General features: G+C 57.6%; 1 protein-coding gene across 3 annotated transcripts in view; it reads left to right on the plus strand.

Annotated features, from left to right (window-relative positions):
* COL5A1 (collagen type V alpha 1 chain) overlaps positions 1-15,647 on the plus strand; it is a 171,967-nt gene that overhangs the window by 41,140 nt on the left and 115,180 nt on the right. For all 3 annotated transcript variants that reach the window (XM_058524443.1, XM_058524444.1, XM_058524445.1), the window contains exons 2-4: positions 173-340; positions 6,378-6,591; positions 7,567-7,729. In XM_058524443.1, the coding sequence (XP_058380426.1) occupies positions 173-340; positions 6,378-6,591; positions 7,567-7,729 (545 nt within the window). The remainder of the gene's footprint in view (positions 1-172; positions 341-6,377; positions 6,592-7,566; positions 7,730-15,647) is intronic.

Raw genomic sequence — 15,647 nt, forward strand, 5'->3', positions numbered from 1 at the left:
GTCCTCAGCATGTTCTGAGGGGCAGAAATTTGCCGTGGTGCGAGGTTGGGGGGAGGGAGTGGGGGGGTTGGTTTCCGTTTCATCCAAGTCCTCCGGGGTGCTCCTGAGCCTGTGCCCTGGGCTGCTCCTTTCCTCTCTGTGGCTAACCCTGCACCTCTTTTTGTCATTTCAGCTCAGCCAGCAGATCTCCTGAAGGTTCTAGATTTTCAAAACTTGCCTGACGGAATAACAAAGACAACAGGTTTTTGTGCAACGCGGCGATCTTCCAAAGGCCCGGATGTTGCCTACAGAGTCACGAAAGATGCCCAGCTCAGTGCGCCCACCAAGCAGCTGTACCCTGGTAAGAGCCACGCGTGTGTGTTCTGGGCAGTGGGTATGGCTCCACCTCCTGCCCCCAGCCAGGAGCAGTGCCAGAGCATGCGTGGTGGGAGAAACACGCTTGGTTTTCCAGGAAGCCCTTCTAATGAGCCTGGTTTGATCTCATTATAGTGAAAACAGAACCCCAGCAGCCATCACCATCCACCACCAAAGGTGGGTGCGTGAGGCTTGTCTGTTCCCATTGCTTCCCCAGGCAGGTGTATCTCCGGCTGTAGACAGGCTGCCAGGACTCCAGAAGCAGCAAGGAGGTGGATGGTTCCCTGGTGACGCGGTTAAGAGAAACCTCAGGGTCACGGGAAAGGAAGGGCTGCCAGAGAGAAGCTTAATTGGGGGCAGTGACATTAAGAGACACATGACTCAAACATCACGGCTCCCAGCAAGAGAGCGCAGGGTTATAATGAGAATCGATTGCCAGGCGCCAGATCTCTGCTTTCAATTATGCACCCCGAGTAGGAAGCGATGTTAGCTGCTAAGATGCAGTGTCCAGGTTGGCTCTGTCACCTGGCCGTGGGGCAGTACGTGACACTCCCTCCTCCCCCCCCAGAGTCAACAAAACCCTCTGGGCTTATCTGGACAGGGGTCAGTAGGCCCGTGATTGATAACCTCCCCCGCTGCCTTAAAGGAGCTCCTTTCTGATTCAGATCAGAAAAGGACCAGGGGACGTTGGGCAGAGGAACTCACCTTAGAGATGTTTTGCGATTATTAGAAGACCGTGCACCATCTTTTTGGTGACCTCGATGTAACCATGACCTTGAGCCCAGAGTCGGGCAGTCTTTTGACCAGTAATGGCGTCTCTTTTCTCCCACGGCCCCACGGGATCCCTGAAGGACACCCTCAGGGCCTGTGGTTCTGCTTCCTCGGACCTTTCACCCACAGCTCTGTGCGTCACCCCAGCTGTTTCCCAGCCTTCCTTGAAACCCATCAGGGCTTCTAAAAGTTTGTCTCCGAGAGAGGCTGGGTCACTTCATTCCAAGAACGTCTTTGTAGGCTGATGAGATCACTCAGGGCACCGAGTCCCTTCAAGGCCTCTTCAAGAGCCCGCCTTCAGGTGCCGAATCCCGCTGCGTTGCAGATGTCTGGCCTCGATAATATCAGACTCATCCTTACAGACCGAGGTCCCTCTGGGGCTCCCTGGTTTAGTCCCGGCCAAGAACTACTGGGCTTCATTTTCCCATGCATCCAGAGGGGCGTTTCTCAGCCTTTGGGGCGAATGTATCTTTTAGAGTTGCCCCCTGAATACTCACTTGCATCTTGCCTGGAAGTCGCCGGCTTTCTGCCCCGTGTCCCCAGTTTAGAATTCCTGTGCTAGAGAGACGGGGGTGCTGGGTCCAGGGAAAGTCTCCAAGAAGCTGAATGCCCAAGAGCGTGGTGACTGTGCGCTTAGAAGAAACGCCCACTGTGCCACATGAGCACAATGTTGTCACATTCAAAGCCTGCGCTGGGAAGATCAGGCGTCCTGCCTTGGAGGGACTCTGTAGCCCGTTGCTGACATTTAGTTTAATCTGATCCCTGTCACCCAGTTCAGGGTCATCAGCACAGCAAAGGCACTGGAATTTAGGTCTTTATTCCCTCCTTCCTCTTGCATTATCTTGTGGGAAGAAATATCCTAGGATCTCAGAATACTGGCTAATTATTGGAGATCTAGTATGAATTCCTGAAGAGTAAGATAGGGAATTATTTTTTAAGCCTACGTTTTTCCTAAGCTCTCAAATTAGTAACTTGATTAGCCTGTCAACCAGTTTAAATGGCTCTTGCAAGGCCTTCTGGTCGTAATTAGCTTGTGTAGTAGCAAGGGGTCCATATATAACTGTCGCCTCGTTAGAGCTGGACAAAACTGGAGGTTGCTTTGGAATGAGTTAAGCAGGAATTTCCATGGAGTCCCTTCTGCAGGTCCCGAAGTATTGAGTCAGCACAGGCTGTCGGGGGACATTCTTATAGATTGTCAGTGTAGTATGACTTACAGATCGTCAGTGTGGTATGGTGTCGTGTGCTGATGGAATGACACAGCCTCTCTGTTCCTGTCTCTCTTGGAAACCTCTGAACGAGCACCCACCTGTCCTCCTTTCTGCTTTGATGCCCGTCTCCCGGGGAGCAGCAGTGTCCAGCTGCATTTTAGACGCCTGTGTCTGCTGGGCAGCTGCAGAGGAAGGGGTGGTGTGGTCCAGTGGCCACAGCAAGGCCGAGGTGTGGTGGCCTGCATTGAGCACACACACCTATACACATCTCTTAGTTCGGAGGGGAGCCCACATCAGGTGACCTATTCCCATCACTAGAGGGTCCCCGGTTCCTCCCCAGGGGGCCGCCTGGATTCCCTGAAGCCACAGGGGGGTCCCCCTCGCAGGCCGGGTGGGTCTGGGTCGCGAGTGCTCAGTGGCCGAGGCTGAGCAGGTATCTGGGAGCCTTTGCGGGGACGTGTCTGCCTGTCCCCAGCTCGGGGCAGACACGGGTGAGCCTCCGCGTCCGTGCACGCTGGCCTCGCCCACTCATGTGCTCCACAGCCCTGTGGAGTGGCTGCATTCTCTGCCTTCTCTCACCTGGGGGGTCACGGTTCCGTGGGCTGGGATTCCTCCACGCGTCCGCTCCTTCCCAGGGGTGGAGACAAGCAGTTGGTGTTCTGTGCACTCGTGAGCAAGACGGCGACTGGCATTGCTCCCTGATTCTAGGAGGATGTCTGGTCTTCTTAGAGCCAGTCACCTGGGTTCTGAGGTCGGTGGGACCAGGGAGCTCGACTCCAGCCACCGACTGTTGCAACAGTTGGCTCTGGGCGGCCCTGACGCCATGTAAACTAGGCAGCAAGGACTAAAGCAGAGCCCTGAACTGCGAGGCTCTGGGGGCGCGGGCACTGGCAACAGATGGAGGGGGTCGGGACTGCTTGCCTGCGGGGTCCCCGGGCCTCGTCACCCTCAGCCTGTGGAGGGGACATCGTGTCAAGGTCAGGCTGGCCTGAGACCTTAGGAGAAGCCGTCATGGATCCTCCTTGAATGCAGGAGGCAAGTGTGTCCCCTGAGGCTGCCCTGACTTCCTGGGGGTCCCCATCTGCCCCAGGGCCCCCGTGACGGTGTGCCTCCATGTCCATTGAACCAGCGTGGCCTGCTGCAGTCACTCAGGTCCGAGTGTGCCCTCTGGGGACAACCAGCACAAGGCCGGCTTCCCCAGTGATCTCCCAGCCCCCTTCTCTGTTCTCATGCTGAGGATGGGAGTCCTCTCTCCATTTCATCCTCCCCTGGGAATCTTGGGGCCACTGAGGCGCCCTTCCTGCTCAGGGTCTGAGGCACAGGTTGAACATGATGACGTCCCCCTGCCCCCTGTCACCTTCGCCCCAGTCCTTCCTTCCACGGCGGGGTGGGGGCTGCAGAATCAGCCTCTGTGCAGCAGAACATCCTGTCTCATAACTGTTGGCTTGGTCGAATTCAATTTGACAGCAAATGCATTTATTAAACTCCTACTGTATACCTAACTGCTCTAGTGCCTCTGGGCCTCAGCCTAGCGAAAAGGAGATGATCTAAGGAAATAATTGGGCCTCTTGCTGAGCCCACCCCTCCACTGGGACTTTTCTCTGAGAGATAAAATATGAAGTGTGGGACAGCAGACTCTTTGCTCGCAGACTGCCCAGACGGTGTGGGTTATAAAGTGTATCAGCGTCCTGGCTTGTGTCACGGCTAGAATGGGCCATCTCTAAAGTGACAATAAATCCATTGTTATTTTGCCAGCAGAGAGATTAATGTTAAACATAATTTATTCTTTCAGGTTATCTGAGCAGAGAAAATTTGTTACTATAGAGATTTAAAAATTGGGAAACAGCATCTTAATGGGCCGAGAGAGACGGTTCGTGGTCCCCGGCCGTGTGTCATGCTGGAGAGAGTGGGCCCCCTCACTTCCCGTTCTCTTCATTCTAAAAGCAGGACGAGGACTGTCAGGGGCAGGGAGTCCTTGTGGGGAGGGGATGGGAGGCAGGGTACCCTTTGACATGAGAGCGAGGGGGTCACTGACTCATGAGAATGGCACAGTCCGCCCTGGACGTGGACGGTGACCTCTGAGATGCTTCAGGTCCAACGCCACCCTGGGCCCCCGATGCCCGTTCATTTGTTCGGGGACCATGTGGGGCCACCAAGGTCCTGCCACTGGCCTGACGGCTGGGGGTCCTCCTGGGGCTCCCCCTCCGTGGCTGGTACAGCTAAGGCCATGGTCTCGGACTCCCCCCTCACATCCCGCATTTGGAGGGACAGTGCAAAGCCAATGCTGTGTGGCAATAGTGGCCTCAACAAACCTCTTCCCCAATGGCTTCCTGTCCGTAGAAGGGCAGCCTGAATCGGTTCAGGCTCAGACAGGTGGCCACACTGACCACCGTCACCCACCACCTCGAGCTGTCCCCCTGCACTGGGGACTGGGGGCGTTGAGCTGGTCCCCCTGGGGGGTGGGCTGGGCCATGGCGCTGAGCACAGAAACAGACTGTGACACCCAGTTTCCTAACGCGGGGCGCCTGACCCCTGGCTGGGAGCCCTGGGCCTTTCCCTATGGGCACCTTAGCCAGACTTTTCCACCTGCCTCTGTCACAGCAGATCTCTCCGTTGGCCCTTGGAGGCCAGTGTCAGTTTCACTGTCTGAAGCAGCAATGGCCTCTCCTGCCCTCGCCCCAGTGAGATCCCTCCACTCCGGGTCCTACAGAGGGCAGTATTCTCCTCCATGCCCTCACAAGTCTTAGGACACTGTTGTCCTGGTGCCGCCGAGGCCCCCTCTCCCCGAGGTGGCCCCTGCAGCGTTCTGCTCCAATGACCAGAAGCAGAGGCTGGCTGCCCGGCCGCACGGCCATTCCCTCAGCAGAGGGCGCCCACGATTAGCATCCTTGCTGGAAGTTGCTGGATCCCTATTCTGTCACCCAGCAGGGGGCTAGTGGCCTTCTGGGCCATCTGGCTGACCTTGTTGAAATTCTGAGGAAGGGATGGGTCTGTTGATGGGCTCTTTTCTTACCCAGGCCGGTGAGCCAGATGCACAGCCTCTGTAGCACTACTGAGTATGAGGCAGCTTCAGCCTCAGGTCCCAGCCCCTTCCTTCCGGCTGGGGTTCTGTGTTGACCCCTCTCTGGGTGCAGCTCCTTCTGTCTGGTTCTGAGAACCGCGTTGACTTGGGCTGAGCATTTCTGGCTGGCTCAGTGTGCATCAGTTGATTAGCCCCCAGGCTCTCTGCAGAATTGCAGATTGCACGCGGTGAGAGAAAATCGCTGACTTCACCAGGATCGATGGGGAGGAGGGGGCTGGGATTCCCTGTCACGCCCACGGAGGAAGGGCGCGCATGTGGAGAAGTCTGGAGTGTGTAGAGCAGACCTGGGTGCCCTCGGCAGGGCCAGCTCGGGTCTGGTTTTTAATAACCTCCAATTGTTTCCGGGCTGTGGTGTAACGAACATTCCCTCCTGTCACCATCCCAGGGTTTTGTTTTTCTTTTTAAATTTGGATTGAAGTCTTGATTTCTATCTACTTTTTCTCTGTTTTGTGTATCAACCAAGAAATGGCAGGAAGTGCAGTTCTAGTCGTGACCCCTGCCTGCTGCCTGCTTCCCCCTTCTCTCTCCTCCCTCCCTCCAAAGGGCGCTGAATGAGACACACGCTGCTAGGCACAGCTTTAGGCACTACGGAGGGTATAAAGATGCATCTGAAACAGCCCCTGCCCAGAGGAAGTTCGCAATCTAGGAGGTTCTAGCTAGGATTTACACACAAATGTATTGAGGTGTGGGAACTGAGAAGATGGCATTGAAGGCACACAGCTAGAAGGACTAATCAGCTTTGCATTTGAACTTGAGCCTCCAAGAGATAGACTTGGCCATGTGATGACAGGAAAGGGCTGCAGGAACCATTTGATCAAGTGGCAGATGTGCAGCAGATGGGTCTGCACCACCATATACAGCAAAGGTTACCAGATCTTTGAGCTGGTTTGGCTGCAGAGAGCTGCAGCTGGACACAGTTGGAGGCTTCCCGATTGCTTTCTGACCTCTGTCCTCTGTTCCAGTATCTGCATTTCCTGAGGACTTCTCCATTCTAACCACTGTGAAAGCCAAGAAAGGCAGCCAGGCCTTCCTGGTCTCCATTTACAACGAGCAGGGCATCCAGCAGATCGGCCTGGAGATGGGCCGCTCTCCCGTCTTCCTCTACGAAGACCATACAGGGAAACCGGGGCCGGAGGACTATCCTCTCTTCCGGGGCATCAACCTGTCAGATGGCAAGTAAGTGAGCACCACTCAGCAACCCAGTCCTTCTGCTGGAGGGGTGGGGCAGGCCGCCTGACCCCCGCTGGCTGGATGGGGGACGTTAGCAGGATGTGCTTTATAGCAGGAGGGTGGGCACCAGGCGGAGAGAATACAGGCCTTGGAGTCCTGAGAGCTGGGTCCCTGCCTCGGGTCATCCTGTGTGGCTTTGGGGAGCCCTTTCTTCTCCCTGGGCCTCCAGTTCCTGTTTGTAAGATGCGCTAAAGCACGTGAAGTGGTAGCCTCTTGGTGGCAGAAGGGACACAGGAGATTGTGTGGTTGCACCCAGCTTGTTCCAGAAAAGATTGAAGGATTCTTAAGGATACAGACAATTAGATGTGGGAGTGAATGATCAAAACAAAACAAAGGCACGTCTCTCCAGAATTCTCTGTTGGGTGCATATCTAAACCCTGGTAGTTTGAACGTGGCCTCTGTCATGGCTCACACGTCTGCGGCCATGTACAGTGGTCTTTGAAGACCTTTGGGATGTGATTCCTGTATTTCTCATTCAGAGTTGCATGTAGACCCATCGGTTCCACCATTTCCCATCAAAATCCGCCTCCTCCGGCAACCTGCGGCTTGCCGCTGGGGGTTCAGATGGTACACCAGGCGGTGCTGCCGTACCTCCCTCACTTGACCCACTGACGAGCCCACTCCAGGGTTCCGAGCCTGCGCTCAGGGCTTCCTGATGGTTTCCGGGTTCGGACAGCTGACCTCGTCTGAGACGTGAGAAATCTGAGGCTCGCAGAGGCGCAGCGGATCTCACAGTGGCTGGACTCTGCAGCCAATCTCATCTGATCGCAGAGGCTCGGCTGGGGAGTGCTCAACCCCTCCGTGGCAGTGCGGGAAACAGGACGTCTTCCCTGTCCCCGTAACCTGCAGCAGGGTGACCTGTATTGGTGTCCCACAATACGAGTCCCTCTTCACCCGCCCGGGCTGTTTGTTTCTCTGCAGGTGGCACAGAATTGCTCTCAGTGTCCACAAGAAAAATGTCACCTTGATCCTGGACTGTAAAAAGAAGACCACCAAGTTCCTCGCCCGCAGTGACCACCCCATGATAGACGTCAACGGCATCATCGTGTTCGGCACCCGGATCCTGGATGAGGAAGTATTTGAGGTAAGCGAGAGGGCCATGCCGGCCACACGTCACCTGGGACAGCCGCCGGTCAGCGGCCACTCCTCGGATAGAGCCGCTGCGGCTGCCGTCGGCAGGCCTGTCTCCTCTGTTAGGGACGGGCTGGCATTCTGACGTGGCGATGGTGTCCGTCGGTCTGAAGCCTCTGCTGCTGTCCCAAGGGGTGTTTGTGGCCCGTGGGAATGGAGAGGTCACGTGAGAACAGCAGTGGCTACCCTCTTCCGCGGGGCCCAGTGTATGTGTCACCCGGGGAGCAGCTTGGGAAGGACTTGGGGTTTTGGCGAGCTGTGACCCGGTGCTTGTGGAAACATGCAGGCTCCTGCTGTCTGATATCTGAGGGCCGTCCTGGGAAGGGGGGACAGCTGCCTTCTGGGTGGACTTGGAGGCAGAGCTCGGCCGGGGAGTGGAAGCTGCAGGAAGGCATGTGCCGCCACAATTCAGAGGTGTTCTTGCTCAGTAATGCCCAGCTTTGTCCAGCCTGGAGCCCTGCTTTCCTGGGAATGCCTGAGACGGGGGAGATGAGCAGATTGGGCCCCGGGAACCCCCACTTCAACCTGCAAGGTCCTGCATTTCTCTCCTTCATAGACTGGGGTTCAGCATCAACACAGCATCTGCTGTGTTGCAGAAGCGGGGCTCCTCTGCAGGTGACCGGGGATTCCCAGAGGCCCCCCGGGGAGCACTGGAGTCACCTGGGAACCTTCGAAAGTTCAGATTCCGAGGCCTCGCGTCCTGAGGTGCTGGGGCAGCAGGGCTGCGGCAGGGCCCTGGAATCTGCATTCTAGAAGGCACTTCAGGTGATGGATGCTCCCTCTGGCTTGGGCTAGGTGACAGCCAGGACCCCTCCGGGGTCTTCCTTTTCTTTTACATACTCAGGCTTTGTGGAGGAAGATTTGGGCCCACAAGGGCTCCATGGCTAAAGCATGTTTGGAAACCCCCGGGCTGGGTGGTCTCGAGGGCTGTCCTGGCGCTCGGATTTCACCTCAGGGTCCCCAGTGATGGAGGACAGGACGAGGCAGCATTTCCTCCCAGAATTCCCGAGAGCCAGCGTGAGCTCCCCGGGGCCCACATTCTCGGCTGCGTTCGCACGGGGCCCGTTTCGCCAGTGCTCACGCCTGAGGTGGGGTCCCCGGGGCCTTGTGTCTCCTCGGTGACTTGGGACCCACCCAGCTGGACGCGGTGTGAACTGGATCCCGGCGGTCGGCCGAGCACATGGGAGGGAGAGAGAATGTGTGCCCGTCACTCCGTTCTGTTTTCATGATGGTAGTGATTCTGCCCGTCGAGGGAGGGCAGTCGAACGGCCCTTGACTTTGAGCTGTGAGAAGAGTGAAATTCCGGAAGTCTCTTCTTTCTGTCAAGTCCAAATGGGGTCGTGTGGCCTGACTGTGGAATAGCAGTTCAGGAGGGCGGGGGGCGGACTCCCCGCTCCGTGAAGGGCTGGATTTGGGGCCTCGGGCAAGTTGCTCTGACGTTCCTAAGCCTCAGCTTCTCCGTCTGTGAAATGGGCTCATAAACACAGCTACTGCACAGAGCTGTGGGGAAATTACCCGAGGTCGAGTGCACGAGCACCCACACGCGGCCTCTCTCACAGTGACGCTGGACAAATGAGCTCGGCTTCTCCTGGATGTCAGTCCAGTGTCGCAGCAGGGGGACACATGGGGCAGAGCCCGGTTAGTCCGATGTGGCTGACCAAGGAAAGATCGGAACAGGGGAGCGGGCAGGGCCCATTAGGAGGAGGCTGGGGAGCCAGCGCGTGAAGGTGGGTCTGTGGGTCCTGCGAAACGGGGCGGCCCCTGTGCGGAGCAGGTTTCCAGGACGGCTGTGGCCTGCAGGACACCAGGGAGGGCTGGGCGCCTGGATCCTGCTGACACATTTGCAACTTATGGGGACACACCCTCTGATCAGACTTGCCCAGAGGCCTCGGATGAACTGCGGGACCGCCGGGCTGCCCTCTGCCAGGCAGGAGGCAGCGGGGAGGAGGCTCTCCTGGGGAGCTGGTGTCAAAGGCTGGCTTGGGGGTTGCGCAGACTGGGACTGAGTTTTTGCTGGTGTAAACCCCTGGCTGGTGGGAGGATCTAGGTAAAGCAGGCGACATTGGTGAGTTCTAGGATTCTCATTTGTAAAATGTGGGTTCCAGTAATGGCGCCTTGAGAGCTGTTGGGGGCTGAGCTGGGCCCACCTCTGAAGCACTCGGCTTGGTTCCTGCTCATCAACCCATAGCCAGGGGCGCTGCTGCTGCCGCCCGTGTTTCTGTTAGTTGAAGTTCTGATCGAGAGGTGGGAGGGCGTGTGTGCTGAGGCTGGGCAGCGGCATTGGGGGTCGGAATTCGTTTATTGCGCGGTAGCTTTTCTGCGCTGTGCCAAATCTTTGTCATTTCTGGTGCCTTTTATGTGCTCACAGTGTGCCTTTTATTGTAAAGATCCAGGAAAAAGTTTTATCTGTCTTCAAAAAAATCGGGATCCTAAAACAAATACTGCTTCCCTGATTTTCTGATTGAGCCACAAAAGCTGTTTCCCCATGAGCACAAATGTACGAGGAATGCATTGCCATCGGGCAGCGCCAGGAGGATCAGGCTGGTTTGAATCCCAGCTCACCAGTTACTAGCCGTGAGATCTCAGGCGAGTTGCCTAGCCTATGGGGGACTCAGTTTTCCCCTCTGTAAAGTGGGGCCAGTCATCGTGCCCACCCCGGATTTGTGCATGTGAGGCAGAGGTGAGGCTTCATGCATAGGCGTGGCCCCCAGCCGGCGTTCCACACCGGTTACCTACTTTCATTATTAAAGGATGAAACTTATTTAAAAAAAAGAAACGGATCTCGAGTGAACAGCCCCCGTTTTCCTTCTCCGCTCTCCCTCCGGCGAGCAGGGCAGTTCTCACGGGGCAGCTGAGGGCAAGCAGGCTTTGGGTGGGAACAGCAGCTCAGGAGTATGTTAGAATTCTGGGAAGCCCTTCTTTCCGGTCGTGGCATTCGATTTCAGCAAGAGAGGCTTCCAGAAATGAGCAATTTTTGTTGATCACAAGTTCCTCACGTTCTGAAGGAGGTGTTTCCCTGGCCCCAGACGTTCCTGGCCGCTGGACGTGTTCACGTTGGAAAATGCACGCCGTCTGTCGTAATGGAGACCAGCGGAATGCGGTGATGCCTTCCGTGGCCCCCGAGCATCGTTTTTTACTTTTTTCCTTCACAGTGCAGAGACAAAGTTGGGTGTGTTGGCCACCTGTTCCCAACCACCCTTTGTCTCGTGGGGAGTGAGACAGAATTTTTATTTCTTTTGAAATAAAGTGATTTCACTCAATTTACTTTCTAGCAGATTCCAAGTAATAACACTTAACCGTTTTAACCACTTGGCTGATAGAGAAGTCTCTTTAAGAGAAGTCTCTTTAAAAGGAGGGGCCAGCACCATTGAAAAGTATTTCTCCTGCAGCCACATTCTTCCTCTGGAAGGAGGACTTCCCCTCATTAAAAGCCAATTAGTCCCACAGCTCTGTGAGGCACTGGGTGAGCTGGAAGGATTCTGGGTACTTCTGGTGGATGGCCAAATCCCCACTGGCACACACACGCTGAGTTTTGTGCTTAGCGCTGCTTCTAAACAGTGATTTACCGAACTCTAGAGAGTCTGTTGGGGGCTTTTCCTGGGGTGTGCGTGGCCTCGTTTGTTCAAAGTGAGGTGCCATATAGGGAGTGAGCTGGGGATGGAGACTGTCAGGGCTGTGATAAATGCTTCTCGCGTGGTGCAGTTTTACCCGGACAGCATGGTGCCTGGGGCCTCCCTGGGTGCAGACGCTGGGCCCAGGTCCTGCTCAGCGACCTGCCCTGGGGTGAGCCTGGTTCTGATGGGGCCGCCCTGGAGGGGCCAGGAGGGTGGGACTGGTGCTCGGCCCAGGGTGGGCCTCTGTTTTGGGCTCTGCGGTGGAAGGACCTTCTTCTTGGGGGGAGCCGTGAGCAGGAGGGGGGCTGTGGATGAGGAGACCCCCCCCAGGGGAGCCAGTGAGTTCTGGGTCAGGAGCCAAATCTGCTTTTAAGTCATTGAATGTTTCAAGGGACGACAAGACCAAACAGACTACAAACTGGAGCTTTTTCTGCAAAATCCCGGGTGCCCAGGGGACAATGATGTGTCGCATCCAAGTGGTGGTCCTCTGGTCCGTCTGCTCTCCTGTCAGCCGTTTGGAAAGACCCACCCCTTTACCTAATCGCTGATTCCCTTTTTGCAGGGGCCTGGCTTTTCCACGGACACGTTCTTCCTGGGATTTAGCTTTCCCGGGGCAGGAATGGGGCCGCTGCAGAGGGGGTGCTTTCTTAGCGATCCGATAAGGTGGCCTGGGGCTCCTCTTGGGCTCACAGAGCCGCCCTCCTGAGACGGGGGCGAGACGGGGACAGAGAAGGGTGGTGTCAGGGTCTCTGAGGCCAGAGAGCCGTGAGCTTGGCGCCAGAGGCCCAGGTCCACCACGTCCTCCTCTCTCTCACTGCCCCAGGCTGTGACCTCTGAGCCCCCGGACCCCTCCAGGAACCATCCCGTCACCTGCTACTTGCCAAGGGCCCCCTCAGAGCAGCCTGTGCTGGGGACGCACGAGGGACATAGTGTCGGAGAACACGGGGCTCAGGAAACCAGTCTAATGGGCTCCAGAGCAGACAGACGTGTGATCGGGCAACAAGGGGTGTCGGAGTGTGAAGAAATGCCACAGATACTGCAAAGCAAAGTGCGAAGCGTGTCAGACGTGGTTGGTGAGCTGCAGAACTGGGCACAGTGCATGCGCCCAGGGTGCCCGACATCCGGGGACTCTTGGCTGGAGATGTTCTCTGCAGTGGGGAGGGGCGTGCTCTGCTGCATCTGGAGCATGCACCTCATTGGCACTGCTGTTACTCCGTCTCTGTCAGCCTCCCGGGTTTTGTCACCTTTACCCAGACTTCTCTGTCGAGAGGAACAGCAGGTGCCTTCTAGAATGTGCTTTTCCTTTCCTTGAAAGGCGCCGAGAGGGGCACATTGGCGGGGCTGGTGGTGAGGGGCTGGCGGTGCCGATTCTGAGTTCACCTTTGGCATCAAGTTCAGACACGAGGTGGATACTCCAGTGGGAGGAGACTGCCAGGGGTGAGCGGCTCTGTAGGCTCTGCTTGTGGTGTCTCTGTGCGCTCCGTCCCCACCCATTGACGGCGTCCACAGGCTGGTGTCCCTCCTGGGTCCATGGCTGTTGTTCCAGCTGGTGGTGCTGGTTAGACCCATCTGGGAACAGGAGGAGCCGGGCTCTGGAGCCGGACGGGCGGGAACTGCAGCTCTGCCTGGAGTACCAGCCTGCACGTTCGATTCTGCTGCTGCAGCGGCGGGCGGAATGCACCTGGAAGGACCTGGTCCTTCGGGCTCTGTTTAAGACCCACGTCCACCCCAGCCCCTGCTCTCTCCTTGGTGTCCATTTGTGCTTTCCCTGGGAACGCCTCCCTGCTGTGTCAGGCCGTGTGGGGCAGCAGCCCAGCGCCCACCAGGCAGACCCCTGGGGGCGCAGAGGGACATGAGCCAGTCAAGGTCAGAGGCCTCTCGGCCGGGCCTTCAGCTCTGCCCACTTCGCAGGGACCGTCCCTAATTCCTGGGAAGGGCAGGGATGTTGGAGTCTCCGTGAGTTCCCTGCGGCTGCTGTAACAAAGGTCCACGATTTGGTGGCTTAAAAAGACAGAAATTTACTCTTTCCCAGTTTGGAGGCCAGAAGTCTGAAGTTGAGGTGTCAGCAGGGCTGAGCTCCCTCCGGAGGCTCTAGGGGAGGGTCCTCCTGCCTCTCCCAGCTCCTGGTGGCCCCAGGTGTCACTTGGCTTGTGGCCACATCCCTCCAGTCTCTATCTCTTTCCGTGTGGCCTCTCCTCTTCTTCCTATGTCTCTCCTCTGTGTGTCTCTTGTAAGGACACTTGTCGTTGGATGTAGGGCCCACCCTAATCTAGGATGATCTCATCTCGAGACCCTTAACTTAATTACATCTGCAAAGACCCCGTTTTCAAATAAGGTCACATTCCCAGGTTCTGGACGTTAGGACCACCAACTCGAGACCCAGACCAGCATGGAGAGAGGTTTTTCTCTTGTTAATTCCTGCTGGGCACGTGTGGTTAGTTAAAAGCGAGTGTCTGGGCGTGAATAGTTGGTTGGTTTCAGTCAGGGCTTTCTTGGGCTACTGAGCTGTGCCTGGCCGGGGAGGGAGCAGGGTCAGCTCCTCCCGGCTGGAGGGTGGTCGGGGGCGGCCCCGTGCTTGGCTCCCAGCTTGGATGGGCGGCTGACTGGCCATGAGGACGCTGTGCAGGGAGTCTGAAGTGCATTTTCGTCTCTGGTTCAGGTCCAGGGAGGGCTGGGCGGTGGGCGAACATGGGCCTGGACTCCTCCCTGGTACAGGGGGCCGGCAGCCTGCGGGGACCAGCTGGGCATTGGGGAGGGCGTGGCTGCATGGCAGAGGCAGGCGGGAGCAGGTGACAGTGGGGAAGGAGCATGATCTCCCGTTGATGTCCACACCAAGGGGCTTTCGTCTGGAATCTTGGGTGGTCAGGGGTTTTCAGGGGTAGGGGTCAACCTCTGGGGACGTGCCCCTGGTGCTGGCCTGGGTCGTGCCAGGTGCTCGTGATCTGTGTTGGGCCAAGCAGCCCGGGGCGGGCAGTCTCCACCTGGGGGGCCCGGCAAGGAGGGGTCTAGAGAGACCCCAGAGATCAGGCAGGCCCTGTTCTGCCCTCGAGCTGTGGGACCTGGCACCTCCTCTTGCCTGGCCTGAGAGGGCTTCAGGTTTGTTCCATGGAAACTGTGAGTGGCATGACCTGTGTCCTGGCCCAGGCGGGCTGATGCAATGCTGGAAGCCTGGCCAGTGGAGTGACATGCCGCTTACAGTGGCCTTTTTGATCTGTGGGTCTCCTGGGAGGACCGGCGTCCGCGGCTCTGAAGGGAATGTCACCGCACCCTGGCCCACCATGCTGCAGGGGTTCTGGAGGGAGGGCCCCGGGGACGGGCTGGGTCACGTCAGAGGAGGGGAGGAGGGTCAGCGGCTTTCCAGAAGGGGCAGGGCGTTGCGGCAGAAGCTTCTGGACGCTGAGTCCCATGGTCTTGCCTGCAGTGGTGGGGGCAGTGGCCGAGGGGAGCCCACCTGCCCGAGCCTTGGGCTGCCCATGTGGGCGCTGGAGGGCGAGGGGATCCTGTCCTGTTCGTGGGGCTTCTTCTTTACCACGGGCAGCCGTCCAGGAGGTGGGGGGACTGCAGCCAAGCCCTGGCCCCCACTTACCATCCGTACAGCCTTGGGCAAGCCTGGGACTCAGTTTCCTCATCAGAAGATGGGGCTGCGAGGCTTGTGGTGAGGGTGAAAGGAGATAATGCCTGACAAAGCCCTTAGCACGGGGTCCACGGCTGGAGAGCCAGCCCCGGGCGTCCCTGTGCATTCAGTGATACTGTCTGAGGGCCCTGGGTGTGGGCGCACTTGTCACCGTGAATTCTCAGGCTCTCCTGCCCGCTTCAGGAAGGGTAGGTGCTTTTTATAGTTGTAGTGACAGTGACGATTATTGTCACTGTCATTGTCATCCTTGTCTTGTAGAGGGGAGATGCGGGGAGGGGCGTGCAAAGTCTGCATGCTCAGCTGCTGGGAGGAGGAGCCGGAGTCCAGTGCTCACCTGCACAGTGCCTTGTTCACAGCCGCAGTCGTGAGGGCGTGGGGTGCGAGGAGCCCCCTCCAAGGGGCAGACGCACAGGGAGGCAGGAGAGGGCCGTCGGCCTCAGCGCACCCGTGCCTCCAGGGTGGGAACCGCCCCCAAGCCCTTTTGTAGCCTTGGGAGAAAGAGCCCCTGAGACTGGAGGGTCAGCTCGCGGTTGCTGGGCGCCCCCCTGTTGAGTGCTTGTCCGGGGTGGAGAGCCCGGGGGCTTGCTCACCATTGTGCAGAGCGTTCGCTGGAGGTCTCTGAT

The sequence above is a fragment of the Diceros bicornis genome, chromosome 28, assembly GCF_020826845.1.
Source record: "Diceros bicornis minor isolate mBicDic1 chromosome 28, mDicBic1.mat.cur, whole genome shotgun sequence".
Classification (NCBI taxonomy): domain Eukaryota; kingdom Metazoa; phylum Chordata; class Mammalia; order Perissodactyla; family Rhinocerotidae; genus Diceros; species Diceros bicornis.